Consider the following 17909-nt stretch of genomic DNA (forward strand, 5'->3'; position numbering starts at 1 on the left):
ACAGAATCAGTGAAGGATATATATTTGTTTTTGAACACGCAAAGATGCGATGCCTAGCCATTGGTTTCTGAGATTCGCTTATCAAAGAATATAAAATAAGAGAACAACGACGATGACGTTGTCCAGCTGAGCTCCGCAAGGCAAAAGTAGTCAGGAGAGAAAGCTTTGATGTGAAAATGACGTAGGCAGCAGGCGGAACAGAGACGCAGCTCCAGAACTCGACGCCTACGCCTGGACCCCCCCGCTCCCCCCCCCCCCCCCCCCCACGGCCTCTTGCCCCCTAGCTCCACCTTCTCCCCTCCCCCCCCTCCTCCACGCCATACTACCAACGGCCACTAGGCCACTATGTCTCTTTTGGGGGTACGTGATTCGCCCACCTATTAGGCCCTAGGCAGAGGAGTCTGCTGTACAGTAGTTGTAAAGGAACCAACTAGACTGAAGTCTACACTTCACCTGAAGAGGAGGGGGAGGAAGCTTGTGGAAAAGTAGCGACTATAGGACGCCACTGTGCTGATAACCCGCGAATATTTCATCAATTCATGTCTTACTTATCGTGGTGGAAGTCGACCTCGGAGCACTAATTACATTCGTGCGTGGTACTTTCATTTTGTGGTAAAAACTGAAGATCTTTATAAGGACAGAAATCGTACAAGAAATGCTTGGATAGAGGTATTCAAGAATTAAACAATGAGTCTGAAGAGATGAGCGAAAACGAAAGACCCGATTATGGTAAGTACAGTAATATTTTTACTGTATTAACCGCAACGCACTAAAATCCGTATGTTCATGCTATAGTAACACATTAATTCTTGGAAACCACCATTTCAATGAAACAGTATCTGTTACAAAATAATTATCATTTTTCTAACGTCATTTCCTGAAATATCCCAACACAAGCTTTCACTTGCAACTATAACTTGAAATTCAGTTATCAACAAAGTGTCCTCTGTTGTAAGAGCGTCTTTCAACAAAGAAATTGAGTAAAACAACATACGCAAATTTCAATGGCGAAGTTAATTGTTCTATAGAATATGTACATTCTACGTGCATTTGAGCCTTCGAGTGAAGTTGTTAATATTCTTTTTGCAATCGTCCAGCAACGGTCGGTCAGAGAAGGTGTTTATGTAGCCAGTATGCCTCATTAGAAGTAAAATAAATAATAAAAATAAAAAAATGGTACCTTGTGGCTTTCTGTACCTGGAAGACATTTATTTTCAGGCGGTCAGTGTTTATAATTCAGCGGTGATTTACACTATCTTTTCCATAACTGCCAACATGACTGTACATAAACCGATATTGGCAGTCAAACATACTAAAGAAGGAAATCCCTTGCGGCTGTAATAGAATGAATTATTTGCATTGACAATGCGAATATGTTTTCTGTCGAGAGCTACATTACAATGAGGGAAATCAGCTCTTTCTACAAATTTTTAAGCTATTTGTTTCCAGTGGTCTGATGTGATTTTAGTTATATTCTTGTCGTTAAGGACAATTAACTTGACAGAGGACTATTTTGCTGACAGTGGAAATGGTGAGTCTGTAACTATAGTGATTATATGTGAGGGTACATATGTCCACTACAATTTTGCTGACAGTGGAAATGCCGAGTCTGTAACTATAGTGAATACATGTGACGATACACATTTTCACTACAGCTAAAGGCTCTACATTTCCACTGTCAGCAAAATTGTCCTCTGTCAAGGTATTTGTCCTTTACGACACGAATCTCCCTGAAACCACACCAGACCACTGGAAACAAATTGCTGAAAAATTGATACAAAGAGCTGATTTCCCTCACTGCACCGCTGACCAACTGTCTGAAGCAAAAGTTCCAAATCATTATGAAACGAAATTTACCTAACTTTGCCAAACAGGCAACATGCAATGGTTACATATCGTTACCATTATATTATTGTATTAAAACAAACCAAAATGTTAACAAGTTTGTTTAAGTGGCCTTCATCTGCAAAAAGCACACAAACATTCGTTTTGTAAATAAAAAGCGCCTTTTCTTGCTGTAATGTATTATATTTCTTCCAGACGCGTTTCGCCTTTTACTTTAAGGCATTTTCAGTGGAATCTAGAATTATATAAATCAAATCGCTCTGAGCACTATGCGACTTAACATCTGTGGTCATCAGTCCCCTAGAACTTAGAACTACTTAAACCTAACTAACCTAAGGACACCACACACATCCATGCCCGAGGCAGGATTCGAACCTGCGACCGTAGCGGTTGCGCGGTTCCAGACTGAAGCGCCTAGGACCGCTCGGCCACACCGACCGGCTAGAATTATATAGTTCCGTTCTGACACGCGATATTTGTAGATTATTTTGTTCTTTACGTAAATAAGTCATTACAGCTATTCACATTTTTGGTTGGCGTCTGCGTTTCCTCTCATCAGGTCACATGCTGGGGGTCATACTACAGCATCGCTTACGAAACGTAAGCACGTTTTCGTGTTACAAAACTGCAGCGGAGGGCTATTAGTCTTTTGTTAGAAGTTATTGATATTTTACCGAAGACTGTGATTTAAGGTCGTAACTACTGTGTGTACGCTTTATGTCTCTTCCTATTTGGTTTTTTACGTACTTGTTGCCAACCTAACGAAGTACATGCTGAAAATTAACGACTGATCATTTCTGTTCTCTTTATATTTGCGTGTGTGTGTAAGGGAGAGAGACAGAGGAAGAATGTGCATATGTGTGGATTATTTGTGTGTGTGTGTGTGTGTGTGTGTGTGTGTGTGTGTGTGTGTGTGTGTGTGTGTATGGATGAGTGACTGGGGGAGGACGTTTCAGTGGTTATTCATGGCGAGTTGTAGAAAGCTGAATATGAATGTAATAGCTCTCAGAGAGTGGTTGAAAATAGTTTTGGTTTTCAGCTGATTTGAGTTTTGGTTTAAATGTTTTACGGAGGGGTTCATGAGCGAGTGAGTGGAAAGTGTTTGAATGATATTGGTATTATAATAATAATCACCTGCCGGAGTGTTACTCTATTATTTTGTCTGTTAATGTAAACAGTCACTTGTTTGTCATGCTGGGTTGAGACTGAAAAAATAGCGTCTTTGTTTAACTTCTAAACAATTCCCCCAGTCCGTTTAAACTGTTTCAACAATTAGTACCCTAAGTTTGGAGCTGACTTGCCCTTCGTCAGAGTCCACTTGTGCTATGCTCATATTTAATATTTAAACATTTATGGTAGCATAGAATGGGAACAAATGCTCCTTTATTTATCATTTAAACTAATTCTACCACCCCAGCTACCTTAAGTTTAGAATCCAAGAGCTGGCTTGCTCTATGTTTAAAATGCCGAGAAATTCACTTACCCTAAATTTAAAATGGTGAAAAGCTCACTGGTTGTCAGAAGTAGACCACTTGACCTAACTTTAAAACTGTAGCTCACTGGTGGTACATGTATGTCTATGTACTGTTGTGAGTAGTGGGATGGGACTGGGAAAGGTATGCAATTGCGTTTTTATTTAAATACAATGCCACGCTGTCCGTAGAGTCGTGAACACTGACCGTATTAGCTCTGCTGCTCCCGCCGCCTCGCCAGTGCCGCCTCCCCCCTTCCACCCCTATTCCACCAAAAGACGGATGATGATGATGATGATGATGATTTTGGTTTGTGGGGCGCTCAACGGCGTGGTTATCATCGCTCGTACAAATTCCCAAACCGTTCACTGTCCAGTACCTCCATTTTCCTGAATGATGATAAAACAATGAGGACAACATCCAGTCCCCAGGCATAGAAAATCCGAGATCTCGCAGGGAATCGAACGCGGGGCCCCGTGATTGAGAGCCAGCGACGCTAACCACTAGAACACGAGCCACGGACCGAAATGCGGAGTCCGCTGCCATGAGCTTCAGGCAGTTAGAGTGCACATGCCGAAACCCTGCAGCTCAGGTGCCATATTCGCAACAGACCGCAAGGTATTTTACCAGACCACTTGATCATGTGTACCCAGCCATTTTAAACTTCGTAATGCTACTCTGAAATGTCTTGCACCACATCTTACAGCCCGGATGTAGGGTAGATGTATGTCAGTCACCTATTGTGTTTTACGAACAGTGCAGTTCCACCGCAGCTGGCTACATGATTACACACTTAACTCCACTCTAATTATAGAACGGGACGGTGTTTTATTGCTGAGAAGTGTGCAGTGGCGAAAGCTGATACCACTGCGATCATTGCACCAGATGCACCACTCTCAGATGCTACAGCACTCCTAGGGGAATGACTGAAACTGCTTTTAAGACTTAATTTTCTTCGCCTTTAAGAACAGTGTCATATCTGCTACGAACTTTTCGTTGTGGCCATAAATTTGGTCTGCTATTCACATGATAGTGCGAAACTGCATCGAATGCTGACCAAAAGTCAAGGAACACGATACCAAGATAGATACCTGCATCCATCGTCATCCAGGGTCGTGAATGAACAAAGCAAGTTTCCTCAGTGAGTTTAAATAACTTCCTATTTGCTAGGAACTATGCAATCCAGTCGTAGATCTGATATGATAATCCGTATTTTACTCACGTGATGACATTGCAGAACTGCGTCAAACACTGAGCAGAAGTACCTTCTGCATATTGTGGGCGAGTAGAGCGAGCTGACTCCCTCACAATCATTGTTTATAGAACGTATGTTGGTATTATTCTCTTCCACCCCCCCCCCCCCTCCCCCACCCTCATACCCCACGCACACGATAGGAATGTGGACTGGTTAGTAGCATGTTGGTCCACCTTTAACACACACAATACAGCACTCCCCATCGTTAGGCTCAAGGGAACTGAAACGTGTGTTTTTGAACCGTCTGGTGTCAATACAGTGCTTGAGTGGAATATACTCAGATGACAACTTTCTGTTGAATCCGACGCATGCACGCCAAGTGAGAATGAGAACATGGTGATGATTTAACGCCTTCCAACAGTCCTTAGGTCCACATGTTGAAGAAAAATCAGCAGAGCAGTACTGCATCGGTCTGCTGGAGATGCACTTGTAAGCACAGTGTATACACCAGACGTTTTCCTCAAAACACGGACGAAGCTACTTGACAGGGAACATTCAACGTGCGGAAGCACATAGTCATTCTCTCATAGCTCCATTTGCGATCTTTTATGACTTGTAGAGTATGCATGAGATATGATTTTGAAACAGAAACTTTTAGAGACACACCTAAAACCACAGTTCGCAGCATTTTACGAAGACCACCAAGTCCGTTTTGTACAGAAATCTGAAAACGTAAAATCGATCAAGCACAATGAGAAAGCAAAAGAATTACGTTGTTCATACTGTCATTACGATAACATGAGGAAAGTAGAAGAGACACCTACAGCTATACAGCCTTTTCGCCGGTTTCATCAACGAAAAGAGGAATGACTCGAGTGGTTGCAACACTTTGAAGCCCACGTACTCACCAACAATGTACCACGTACTGTGAAACTTCCGTATTTCTCATCCATGGTAGGAAGCGCAGTGTTCCACCTCATAACAAACTATTTCCTAACGCCACTTCGAGCGACCTTTCGTATGAACAGCTTGTAGATTCACTATCTAACTACACTACTGGCCATTAAAAATGGTACACCACGAAGATGACGTGCTACAGACGCGAAATTTAACCACCAGGAAGAAGATACTGTGATATGCAAATGATTAGCTTTTCAGAGCATTCACACAAGGTTGGCGCCGGTGGTGAAACCTACAACGTGCTGACGTGAGGAAAGTTTCCAACCGATTTCTCATACACAAACAGCAGTTGATCGGCGTTGCCTGGTGAAATGTTGTTGTGATGCCTCGTGTAAGGAGGAGAAATGCGCACCATCACGTATCCGACTTTGATAAAGGTCGGATTGCAGCCTGTCGCTATTGCGGTTTATCGTATCGCGACATTGCTGCTCGTGTTGGTCGAGATCCTATGACTGTTAGCAGAATATGGAATGGGTGGCTTCAGGAGGGTAATACGGAACACCGTGCTGGATCTCAACGGCCTCGTATCACTAGCAGTCGAGATGACAGGCATCTTATGCGCATGACTGTAACGGATCGTGCAGTCACGTCTCGTTCCCTGAGTCAACAGATAGGGACGGTTGCAAGACAACAACCATCTTCACGAACAGTTCGACGACGTTTGCAGCAGCATGGACTATCAGCTCGGAGACCATGGTTGCGATTACCCTAGACGCTGCATCACAGGCAGGAGCGCCTGCCATGGTGTACTCAACGACGAACCCGGGTGCTCAAATGGCAAAATGTCATTTTTTCGGATGAATCCAGGTTGTGTTTACATCATCATGGTGGTCGCATCCGTGTTTGGCGCCATCGCGGTGAACGCACATTGGAAGCGTGTATTCGTCATCGCCATATTGATGTATCACCCGGCGTGATGGTATGGGAAGCCATTGGTTACACGTCTCGGTCTCCTCTTGTTCGAATTGACGGCACTTTGAACAGTGGACATTACATTTCAGATGTGTTACGACCCGTGGCTCTACCCTTCATTCGATCCCTGGGAAAACCTACATTTCAGCAGGATAATGAACGACCGCATGTTGCAGGTCCTGTGCAGGCCTTTCTGGATACAGAAAATGTTCGACTGTTGCACTGGCCAGCACATTCTCACCAACTGAAAACCTCTGGTCAATGGTGGCCGAGTAACTTGCTCGTCACAATACGCCAGTAACTACTCCTGATGAACTGTGGTATTGAGTTGAAGCTACACGGGGAGGTCTATCTATACATGCCATCCAAGCTCTGTTTGACTCAGTGCCCAGGCGTATCAAGGCCGTTATTATAGCCAGAGGTGGTTGTTCTGGGTAGTGATTTCTCAGGATCTATGCACCTAAATCGCGTGAAAATATAATCACATGTCAGTTCTAGTAAAACATATTTGTCCAATGAATACCCGTTTATCATTTGCATTTCTTCTTGGTATAGCAATTTTAATGGCCAGTAGTGTATTATAACCAGCAAGTGAATGTGGTAGCAGTCTGTCAACTGGTATCAAACTCAGAGAACAGATTTTGAAATACTCCGATCAATCATTCCAGCAGGTAGTGCAAATACCAGATCAGTACGATTCCGGTACCCTTTTGGCTGATAAATTTTAGCAACCAGCTGTTTGTCGGGTTGAGTCCCTTTTTTGCGACTGGCCCATTCAGCAGCAGCTTGCACTCTCCATGACGAATAAACAATGCCTCACGCCATGTAAGCAGTTTGCTAAACATGTGGCTACAAAGGCGAATAAATTAAATCTTGCCCTCGGTGTTATTCACGCCACAAACGCAAAGGCTGCCCCTCCCAACAAGTTCAGTGTTATGCTTGTGGCAGGAAAGGACATGTACAATACGTAGGTTTGCAAAAGAACAAAAATCTAGTCACAAGGCCTATGCCATTAATACAGTACCGTATATTCAAAGTCTGCACCAAGCATTAGCAAAACTAGGAAGCGTGCAGTTTATTCAGTTATACACCAGTCCAACAAACTTTTTGTTCAATTGCTTCTTTGAGCGAAATATGTGAAATTTCAGTTGAACACGGGTTCCCCTGTCACATTGCTAAATCATCACACAGATGATCTGTTATTCTCCCAAAACCTGTCTAAAACTAGCACGCAGCTGATGGCTTATAACGGGCAACAATTCCCGTCCTCGGAAACTGGACATTCCCTGCCATGTATCACTCACATAACGAACAGTGACCTTTACAGTGCTACAATCACACGATTGTGACAGCATATTTGGTCTTGATTCATTTGATTTGTTTGGCTGTAACATTCAGGACAATGTGTTATCAGTATCTGCATTCCATGCACAAGACAGTGTAGCTAGCTTGCTAAAAGAATTCCTGGAACACTTTTCTGAAGGTTTAGGCAGGTCTCACAATTTTGTTGCACATATTACTCTGAAAGAGTTCCCATTGCGTCACACGACAAAGTCGCGGCTAAACTTAAAGAATTGCAAAATAATGGAGGTATTGCACCCATACAAGCTAGTCAATGGACAAGTCCACTGGTTTTGGTCCCGAAACCTTCAAGTCACATTCGCCTCTGAGCTGACTTAAAGTCCACGGTCAACCCACAAATTGATTGATACTGATCCGTTGCCACGTCCAGAGGATCTCCTCGACAGATTAGGCGCTGGACGCTACTTTCCAGAAATTGATTTGCGTGACGTGTATCTTCAAATACCGCTTGATGAAGAATCTCAAAAAGTATATGTAGTAAATAACCATTTGGGCTTGTTTAAATACTTGCGTTTGCCTTTTGGTAGTGCTCCCGCACCCGTCATTTTCCAAAAGTTTTTGAACAGCTGACTGCGCAAGTGCCAAACTGTTCAAACTATTTGGACGATATTGTCGTAGCAGATCGTACACCTGAAGAACATATTGCAAATTTACGTGCTTTGTTTCGTGTGTTATCTGATGTAGGACTAAAGTGTAGATTGGACAAGTGTGATTTTCTAAATCCTGAGTTGCACTACATTGATCATGTCATAAACAGTCAAGGCGGACATTCTCTTCAGTCGCATTTGTTAGCCATACGAGATTTGCCTGTTCTTCGCAATGTCACACAATTGCAGCCAGTTTTATGGAAATTGAACTATTACATTCGTTTCATACCGAATGCTGCACAAATCGCAGCTCCACTGCATCGCTTGCGAGCAAGAATGTCCTCTTTGTTCGGACAGATGAATGCCAAGTAGTTTTTCAAAAACTTAAAAATGCATTGCTCAGTGATCCTGACAAACCAGTTGTATTTCAAGTTGACACTTCCTTTTGCGAAATCAGTGCAGTGCTTTCGCACAGAATTGGTGATAAACGCAGGCCTATTGCTTTCGCATCACAAGTGTCGTCCAGCGCTCAGTGTAACTATTCACAAATTGAGATAGAGGCTTTGGCTATAGTGTATGGTGTCACCGAATTCCACCACTATTTGTATAGCACGAAATTCTACTTAGTAACAAATCACAAACCTTTGCAGCCCTTGTTTCATCCGACGATATCGGTTCCTGTACGAACTGTCCGAAAATTGCAAAGATGGGTTTTGTTGTTGTGTCAATATGACATGTGTATCGTCCGACGGCTCAACATGGTAATGCGGACGCAGTTTCGCGTCTTCCGATTGGCTCTGATACAGATTTTTACGCTTCTGCTGCATCTTGTTGTCACATAGGTGCTCAGGATTCTGAATTGCTTCAGTCTTTTCCGCTGAACTATAGGACTATTGCACAGGCCACGGAAGATGATTCAGATTTGAACATTTTGTTAAAATACATTTTCACTTCTTGGCCACGTTTCTTGTACAACACAAAGAACTCTGTGGTGCGCCTATATTTTACATTTTAGCGTAGCCTTGCTATACAGAAAGGTGTGATTCTTATTCAAAATGATGGTAGACAATCACGTGTGTTGATCCCTAAACGTGCCGCGCGGGATTAGCCGAGCGGTCTCAGGCGCTGCAGTCATGGACTGAGCGGCTTGTCCCCGAGGAGGTTCGAGTCCCTCCCTCGGGCATGGGTGTTTGTGTTTGTCCTTAGAATAATTTACGTTAAGTAGTGTGTAAGCTTAGGGACAGATGACCTTAGCAGTTAAGTACCATAAGATTTCACACACATTTGAATATTTTTTTGATGCCTAAAGCTTTGCAAAATGTAGTTTTGCAGTTACTTCACCACAGTCACTGGGATATCGTTCATACGAAACAGATAGGGTATATTTAATGTTCGTTGATCCATTGTAGACCGTGGGACAATGGCTGACATGTACACTCCTGGAAATGGAAAAAAGAACACATTGACACCGGTGTGTCAGACCCACCATACTTGCTCCGGACACTGCGAGAGGGCTGTACAAGCAATGATCACACGCACGGCACAGCGGACACACCAGGAACCGCGGTGTTGGCCGTCGAATGGCGCTAGCTGCGCAGCATTTGTGCACCGCCGCCGTCAGTGTCAGCCAGTTTGCCGTGGCATACGGAGCTCCATCGCAGTCTTTAACACTGGTAGCATGCCGCGACAGCGTGGACGTGAACCGTATGTGCAGTTGACGGACTTTGAGCGAGGGCGTAAAGTGGGCATGCGGGAGGCCGGGTGGACGTACCGCCGAATTGCTCAACACGTGGGGCGTGAGGTCTCCACAGTACATCGATGTTGTCGCCAGTGGTCGGCGGAAGGTGCACGTGCCCGTCGACCTGGGACCGGACCGCAGCGACGCACGGATGCACGCCAAGACCGTAGGATCCTACACAGTGCCGTAGGGGACCGCACCGCCACTTCCCAGCAAATTAGGGACACTGTTGCTCCTGGGGTATCGGCGAGGACCATTCGCAACCGTCTCCATGAAGCTGGGCTACGGTCCCACACACCGTTAGGCCGTCTTCCGCTCACGCCCCAACATCGTGCAGCCCGCCTCCAGTGGTGTCGCGACAGGCGTGAATGGAGGGACGAATGGAGACGTGTCGTCTTCAGCGATGAGAGTCGCTTCTACCTTGGTGCCAATGATGGTCGTATGCGTGTTTGGCGCCGTGCAGGTGAGCGCCACAATCAGAACTGCATACGACCGAGGCACACAGGGCCAACACCCGGCATCATGGTGTGGGGAGCGATCTCCTACACTGGCCGTACACCTCTGGTGATCGTCGAGGGGACACTGAATAGTGCACGGTACATCCAAACCGTCATCGAACCCATCGTTCTACCATTCCTAGACCGGCAAGGGAACTTGCTGTTCCAACAGGACAATGCACGTCCGCATGCATCCCGTGCCACCCAACGTGCTCTAGAAGGTGTAAGTCAACTACCCTGGCCAGCAAGATCTCCGGATCTGTCCCCCATTGAGCATGTTTGGGACTGGATGAAGCGTCGTCTGACGCGGTCTGCGCGTCCAGCACGAACGCTGATCCAACTGAGGCGCCAGGTGGAAATGGCATGGCAAACCGTTCCACAGGACTACATCCAGCATCTCTACGATCGTCTCCATGGGAGAATAGCAGCCTGCATTGCTGCGAAAGGTGGATATACACTGTACTAGTGCCGACATTGTGCATGCTCTGTTGCCTGTGTCTACGTGCCTGTGGTTCTGTCAGTGTGATCATGTGATGTATCTGACCCCAGGAATGTGTCAATAAAGTTTCCCCTTCCTGGGACAATGATTTAACGGTGTTCTTATTTCAATTTCTAGGCGTGTATTTCTTGATGCAATAATTTACCAACAGCCGAATATATTGTAGAAATTTATTTTATGAACTTCTTATGTGCTACCAGTTTCGGCATTACGTTGATGCAATCTGCAGGCCCCACACGTCATAGTCGTAAAATCGCTGTACACGGAAGCAGCCATATAACTGAATCCGTGAATCAAATCGTTATGCAACAGCTCTTGGTGACCAGGGATGTTAAAATTTGCTTATTTTGTCAAAACACAGCAGAATTTACAAAAATTCATCTCACTAAAATACTAATGCAGTTGAAATTGGATGTATGCTGAAACAATGTATTATTAAACTAGCATTATTATTAAACTAGCATTATTATTAAACTAGCATTCTTGGCATAAAAACATTTAATTTTTTCACTTAACGTTGTTGTAAAACCTACTGCAGTTCTAGGTTCAGCAGCTATCGATGACTCTTACAAAATTACATCATTCCACTGAAAAGACATGTAGTTGTATCACAGTGGATAAGGAAGTTTTTATAGTAACCGTATGTTTTTAGCGGAATCATGTGTCAATATCTCGTTTTGATGTATCAGACTGTTTATATAATATATGAGGGACGTTATGAATATTTCGTTCTGGTTTCTTGTTCTCTAGATATCGGAGATAAAAACAGATGTTGTCCCAAGTTTAAAAAATAATTCAGTATGTTAGCTACATTTTGTACACAGCAATGTGTGACCTAACATGCACCAAACGCAAAAACATCGCGACCCTTCTTTTTCATTACTAACTATTCGAATTTCGTGCAACGGATAACTTAATTTGGAAACATCACAGTAACTGTGACCATTAACGAAATGATAAACATTTCATCACTAAGCTGACGAATGAGTCTATGAGAGGTGGGAGAATCAAAATGTTTTACCGAATGGTTTCTCAAAAATCGTTTGAGAAACACTTCAGAGCAGACAGCAGGCGCGTGACATTATGTTTTGTGTCATGGATTAACCCCCCCCCCATGAACCATGGACCTTGCCGTTGGTGGGGAGGCTTGCGTGCCTCAGTGATACAGATGGCCGTACCGTAGGTGCAACCACAACGGAGGGGTATCTGTTGAGAGGCCAGACAAACGTGTGGTTCCTGAAGAGGGGCAGCAGCCTTTTCAGTAGTTGCAGGGGCAACAGTCTGGATGATTGACTGATCTGGCCTTGCAACATTAACCAAAACGGCGTTGCTGTGCTGGTACTGCGAACGGCTGAAAGCAAGGGGAAACTACAGCCGTAATTTTTCCCGAGGACATGCAGATTTACTGTATGATTAAATGATGATGGCATCCTCTTGGGTAAAATATTCCGGAGGTAAAATAGTCCCCCATTCGGATCTCCGGGCGGGGACTACTCAGGAGGATGTCGTTATCAGGAGAAAGAAAACAGGCGTTCTACGGATCGGAGCGTGGAATGTCAGATCCCTTAATCAGGCAGGTAGGTTAGAAAATTTAAAAAGGGAAATGGATAGGTTAAAGTTAGATATAGTGGGAATTAGTGAAGTTCGGTGGCAGGAGGAACAAGACTTCTGGTCAGGTGATTACAGGGTTATAAACACAAAATCAAATAGGGGTAATTCAGGAGTAGGTTTAATAATGAATAGGAAAATAGGAGTGCGGGTAAGCTACTACAAACAGCATAGTGAACGCATTATTGTGGCCAAGATAGATACGAAGCCCACACCTACTACAGTAGTACAAGTTTATATGCCAACTAGCTCTGCAGATGACGAAGAAATTGAAGAAATGTACGATGAAATAAAAGAAATTATTCAGATAGTGAAGGGAGACGAAAATTTAATAGTAATGGGTGACTGGAATTCGAGTGTAGGAAAAGGGAGAGAAGGAAACATAGTAGGTGAATATGGATTGGGGCTAAGAAATGAAAGAGGAAGCCGCCTAGTAGAATTTTGTACAGAGCACAACTTAGTCATAGGTAACACTTGGTTTAAGAATCATGAAAGAAGGTTGTATACGTGGAAGAACCCTGGAGACACTAAAAGGTATCAGATAGATTATATAATGGTAAGACAGAGATTTAGGAACCAGGTTTTAAGTTGTAAGACATTTCCAGGGGCAGATGTGGACTCTGACCACAATCTATTGGTTATGACCTGTAGATTAAAACTGAAGAAACTGCAAAAATGTGGGAAATTAAGGAGATGGGACCTGGATAAACTGAAAGAACCAGAGGTTGTACAGAGTTTCAGGGAGAGCATAAGGGAACAATTGACAGGAATAGGGGAAAGAAATACAGTAGAAGAAGAATGGGTAGCTCTGAGGGATGAAGTAGTGAAGGCAGAGAGGATAAAGTAGGTAAAAAGACGAGGGCTGCTAGAAATCCTTGGGTAACAGAAGAAATATTGAATTTAATTGATGAAAGGAGAAAATATAAAAATGCAGTAAATGAAGCAGGCAAAAAGGAATACAAACGTCTCAAAAATGAGATCGACAGGAAGTGCAAAATGGCTAAACAGGGATGGCTAGAGGATAAATGTAAGGATGTAGAGGCTTATCTCACTAGGGGTAAGATAGATACTGCCTACAGGAAAATTAAAGAGACCTTTGGAGAGAAGAGAACCACGTGTATGAATATCAAGAGCTCAGATGGCAACCCAGTTCTAAGCAAAGAAGGGAAGGCAGAAAGGTGGAAGGAGTATATAGAAAGTTTATACAAGGGTGATGTACTTGAGGACAATATTATGGAAATGGAAGAGGATGTAGATGAAGACGAAATGGGTGATACGATATTGCGTGATGAGTTTGACAGAGCACTGAAAGACCTGAGTCGGAACAAGGCCCCCGGAGTAGACAACATTCCATTAGAACTACTGACGGCCTTGGGAGAGCCAGTCATGACAAAACTCTACCAGCTGGTGAGCAAGATGTATGAGACAGGCCAAATACACTCAGACTTCAAGAAGAATATAATAATTCCAATCCGAAAGAAAGCAGGTGCTGACAGATGTGAAAATTACCGAACTATCAGTTTAATAAGTCACAGCTGCAAAATACTAACGCGAATTCTTTACAGACGAATGGAAAAACTGGTAGATGCGGACCTCGGGGAGGATCAGTTTGGACTCCGTCGAAATGTTGGAACACGTGAGGCAATACTGACCTTACGACTTATCTTAGAAGAAAGATTAAGAAAAGTCAAACCCACGTTTCTAGCATTTGTAGACTTAGAGAAAGCTTTTGACAATGTTGATTGGATTACTCTCTTTCAAATTCTAAAGGTGGCAGGGGTAAAATACAGGGAGCGAAAGACTATTTACAATTTCTACAGAAACCAGATGGCACTCATAAGAGTCGAGGGGCATAAAAGGGAAGCAGTGGTTGGGAAAGGAGTGAGACAGGGTTGTAGCCTCTCCCCGATGTTATTCCATCTGTATATTGAGCAAGCAGTAAAGGAAACAAAAGAAAAATTAGGAGTAGGTATTAAAATTCATGGAGACGAAGTAAAAACTTTGAGGTTCGCCGATGACATTGTAATTCTGTCAGAGACGGCAAAGGACTTGGAAGAGCAGTTGAACGGAATGGACAGTGTCTTGAAAGGAGGATATAAGATGAACATCAACAAAAGCAAAACGAGGATAATGGAATGTAGTCCAATTAAATCGGGTGATGCTGAGGGAATTAGATTAGGAAATGAGACACTTAAAGTAGTAAAGGAGTTTTGCTATTTAGGAAGTAAAATAACTGATGATGGTCGAAGTAGAGAGGATATAAAATGTAGACTGGCAATGGCAAGGAAAGCGTTTCTGAAGAAGAGAAATTTGTTAACATCGAATATAGATTTAAGTGTCAGGAAGTCATTTCTGAAAATATTTGTTTGGAGTGTAGCCATGTATGGAAGTGAAACATGGACGATAACTAGTTTGGACAAGAAGAGAATAGAAGCTTTCGAAATGTGGTGCTACAGAAGAATACTGAAGATAAGGTGGATAGATCACGTAACTAATGAGGAGATATTGAATAGGATTGGGGAGAAGAGAAGTTTGTGGCACAACTTGACTAGAAGAAGGGATCGGTTGGTAGGACATGTTTTGAGGCATCAAGGGATCACAAATTTAGCATTGGAGGGCAGTGTGGAGGGTAAAAATCGTAGAGGGAGACCGAGAGATGAGTACACTAAGCAAATTCAGAAGGATGTAGGTTGCAGTAGGTACTGGGAGATGAAGAAGCTTGCACAGGATAGAGTAGCATGGAGAGCTGCATCAAACCAGTCTCAGGACTGAAGACCACAACAACAACAACTCATGGATTAACCGACGTCCTCTATGAGACACTGTCTTTCAGACTGTGACGTTAGACGGTAACAGGACTACTGATTGGCCAATGCAAATAATATTCAGAGACGCCGCGTTCGAACCCTGGTGAGAAAAAAAAAATCGTACCGTCACTTGGAGTTCAAGCATCTCGCTACTGGTGAAAAACTTCGATATCTAACAGTTGATTGTATTTATTTAACAATCCAATTAGTTCTGGCTTCTAATCATCGTCCAGGATAAAACTTTTTAAGTTTAAACAGGTGCTGTGTACACACTTCGTTAATTGTGAACGAAACCACTTTTAACATTTTCCGCACTTAACAGGGATAGTAGTTGCTGATAGAGTCCCGGCCAGCAAAAAAAAATTTCGCTGCATAATTTCAAATTGAGACTTTCTACCTGGTCTGGCCAAAAATGAGGTAGTTCACGTCTCTTTACGTCTAGTTACCAACGGCATTTGGTGCTGCGTTCTAGTCTCCGACGGGGAAGAAAGCTTTGCTTGGTTAGCGTTGGCTATAGGTGCTGTGTATGAATCCATATCCAAAACAAAACAGTTCGGCATGTCACTTAAAATTTGAACATGTGCACTACTAGCTGATTATGAACTTCTCAGATATTTATCACTTCGTGCTGGATAACAAAGGGCGATGGTCGACTTTTGAAATCTTATAGAGCCATGTGTCATCATGAGTACAAAGAAATTATCAGTGATACGCTGTTGGTGTTGAGGATTCCACAGAGATCTTGACGCTGTTAATTGTGGTTTATCTAACTGGCTAGTTCATGGCTAATTTATACAGAACTACTCGCCAAGCGATCGACAGGTAGAGGGTAGAGGTGGTTTTGTAACGTTTGAGATAGCAAGAATACTTTGAAAAATCATAAAACTTTGCAAGCTGCGATCTTCTTGCAAAATTTCTTATTTGCAAAAAAAACAAAAAAAACTGTTTCATCTCTCAATAACGTGTTTGCCGATATTTGCGATATCGTGGTACCGGTTTGTATCTGGATTAATTGCTATATGGTGCAGTGATATCTGGGGGTCTCTTGTGGAGATTAATTTACGTAATCAAATGACTGTACAGAAAAGGGAATAGACGACCTTCGAGATATTAACGATATGTGGGCTGCATGCAAATCAGACAGAACGCTGGTGAGGTCGTTTTGATGCTTCTGAGCAATAGCACACCTTAAAGCAATAAGGAGCATTTCGTTTTTAGTATTAGTCATTATGGAGGTAGATAGCAACTTTATACAGATTATCTACTTGCTGGATAATAGCATTTTGCTGTAGTTCTTCCTGTGCAGAAGACTCATTTTGCAGTGTAGACAAAAGTGCATATAATTGTGCTTTGCAAAGATGGACTTGAAGTAATAGATTAGAAACCTTCTATTTCTCTTAGCGAGCCTCCAGCAAAGCCTTAGTGGAGGCATTGCTCCTCGTAAAATAGGCGTCAATGTTAAACGCCGCGGTGCTTTGTCCTGCAATGAATGGGGTGTAGGAATTCCTCCGCAGCAGTTACGTCCCAGACGGAAGCGAGTCGGAGATACGTTCCTGCAGTCGCACTATCCTCTATGTCTTCGGTGGCTCAGCTGGCAGAGCGTCCGCCATGTAAGCAGGAGATACCGGCCAACTTAAGGTGGCACTGGGCCATATTCACTGATGAAGTGGGTGGCCTCTGTTTGGCAAATCTGCTCGTGTTTTTTAAACGCTTTGTTTTACTTCCATATGATCTTTGATTTCTTACCACACAAATATAGAGTAACATCGATATCACTAGAAAATGGTTAATGGGAGTAGGAATCGTCGGGAATAGGAAGGTAGGACAGAGAATGATCAGTGATAACCGGCAGCAAATCTACGCCAACAACAATATCAGGTACACTTGCCGACAACACAAGTAAAAGATGAAGTGGTAGAGGAAGGATATGAAAATATTTAGCTTGTGCTTCAGAATGTAAAGAGAGATGAAAATTTAATAATCACGGGTGACTGGAAGGTTATAACAGGGATATGTGGGTTTGGTAGCAGGAGTGAGATGGAGGAGAAAGACAGATTATAAAATGAATTTCAGTTAGCGACAGTGAACAAATTATTCAAAAATCATAAGAGTAGGAGATACAAACGGAAAGGGCTCAGACCCATGAGAAGATACGAGCTAGATTACATCATGAACACACAGAGATTCCGAAATCAGATATTGGAACATAAGGCATACCCCGGGGGTAGATATAGACCCATATCACAATTTAATAATGATCAAGAGTAGGCTGAAGCTTAAGAGAATCGCACGGAAGAATTAACATGGAAAGAAGTTGTATGTGAATTCCTGAGAATTGATGAGGAGCGTTTTTAGTTCTCTAAGGATGTAGATAATGCGATGTTGGCCACCATAAAACATAGTTCACTTGAAGAGGGATGGGTATAT

At 43.2% G+C, this 17909-nt stretch overlaps 1 protein-coding gene across 1 annotated transcript in view; it reads left to right on the forward strand.

The window, feature by feature from the left end:
- Positions 1-318: 318 nt before the first annotated feature.
- The window catches only part of LOC126354841 (equilibrative nucleoside transporter 1), a 178398-nt gene continuing 160807 nt past the window's right edge, over positions 319-17909 (forward strand). Inside the window, exon 1 of the mRNA XM_050004818.1 lies at positions 319-729. Within this exon, the coding sequence (XP_049860775.1) occupies positions 702-729 (28 nt within the window). The 5' untranslated portion in view covers positions 319-701. The remainder of the gene's footprint in view (positions 730-17909) is intronic.

Source organism: Schistocerca gregaria, chromosome 3, assembly GCF_023897955.1.
Source record: "Schistocerca gregaria isolate iqSchGreg1 chromosome 3, iqSchGreg1.2, whole genome shotgun sequence".
Lineage (NCBI taxonomy): Eukaryota > Metazoa > Arthropoda > Insecta > Orthoptera > Acrididae > Schistocerca > Schistocerca gregaria.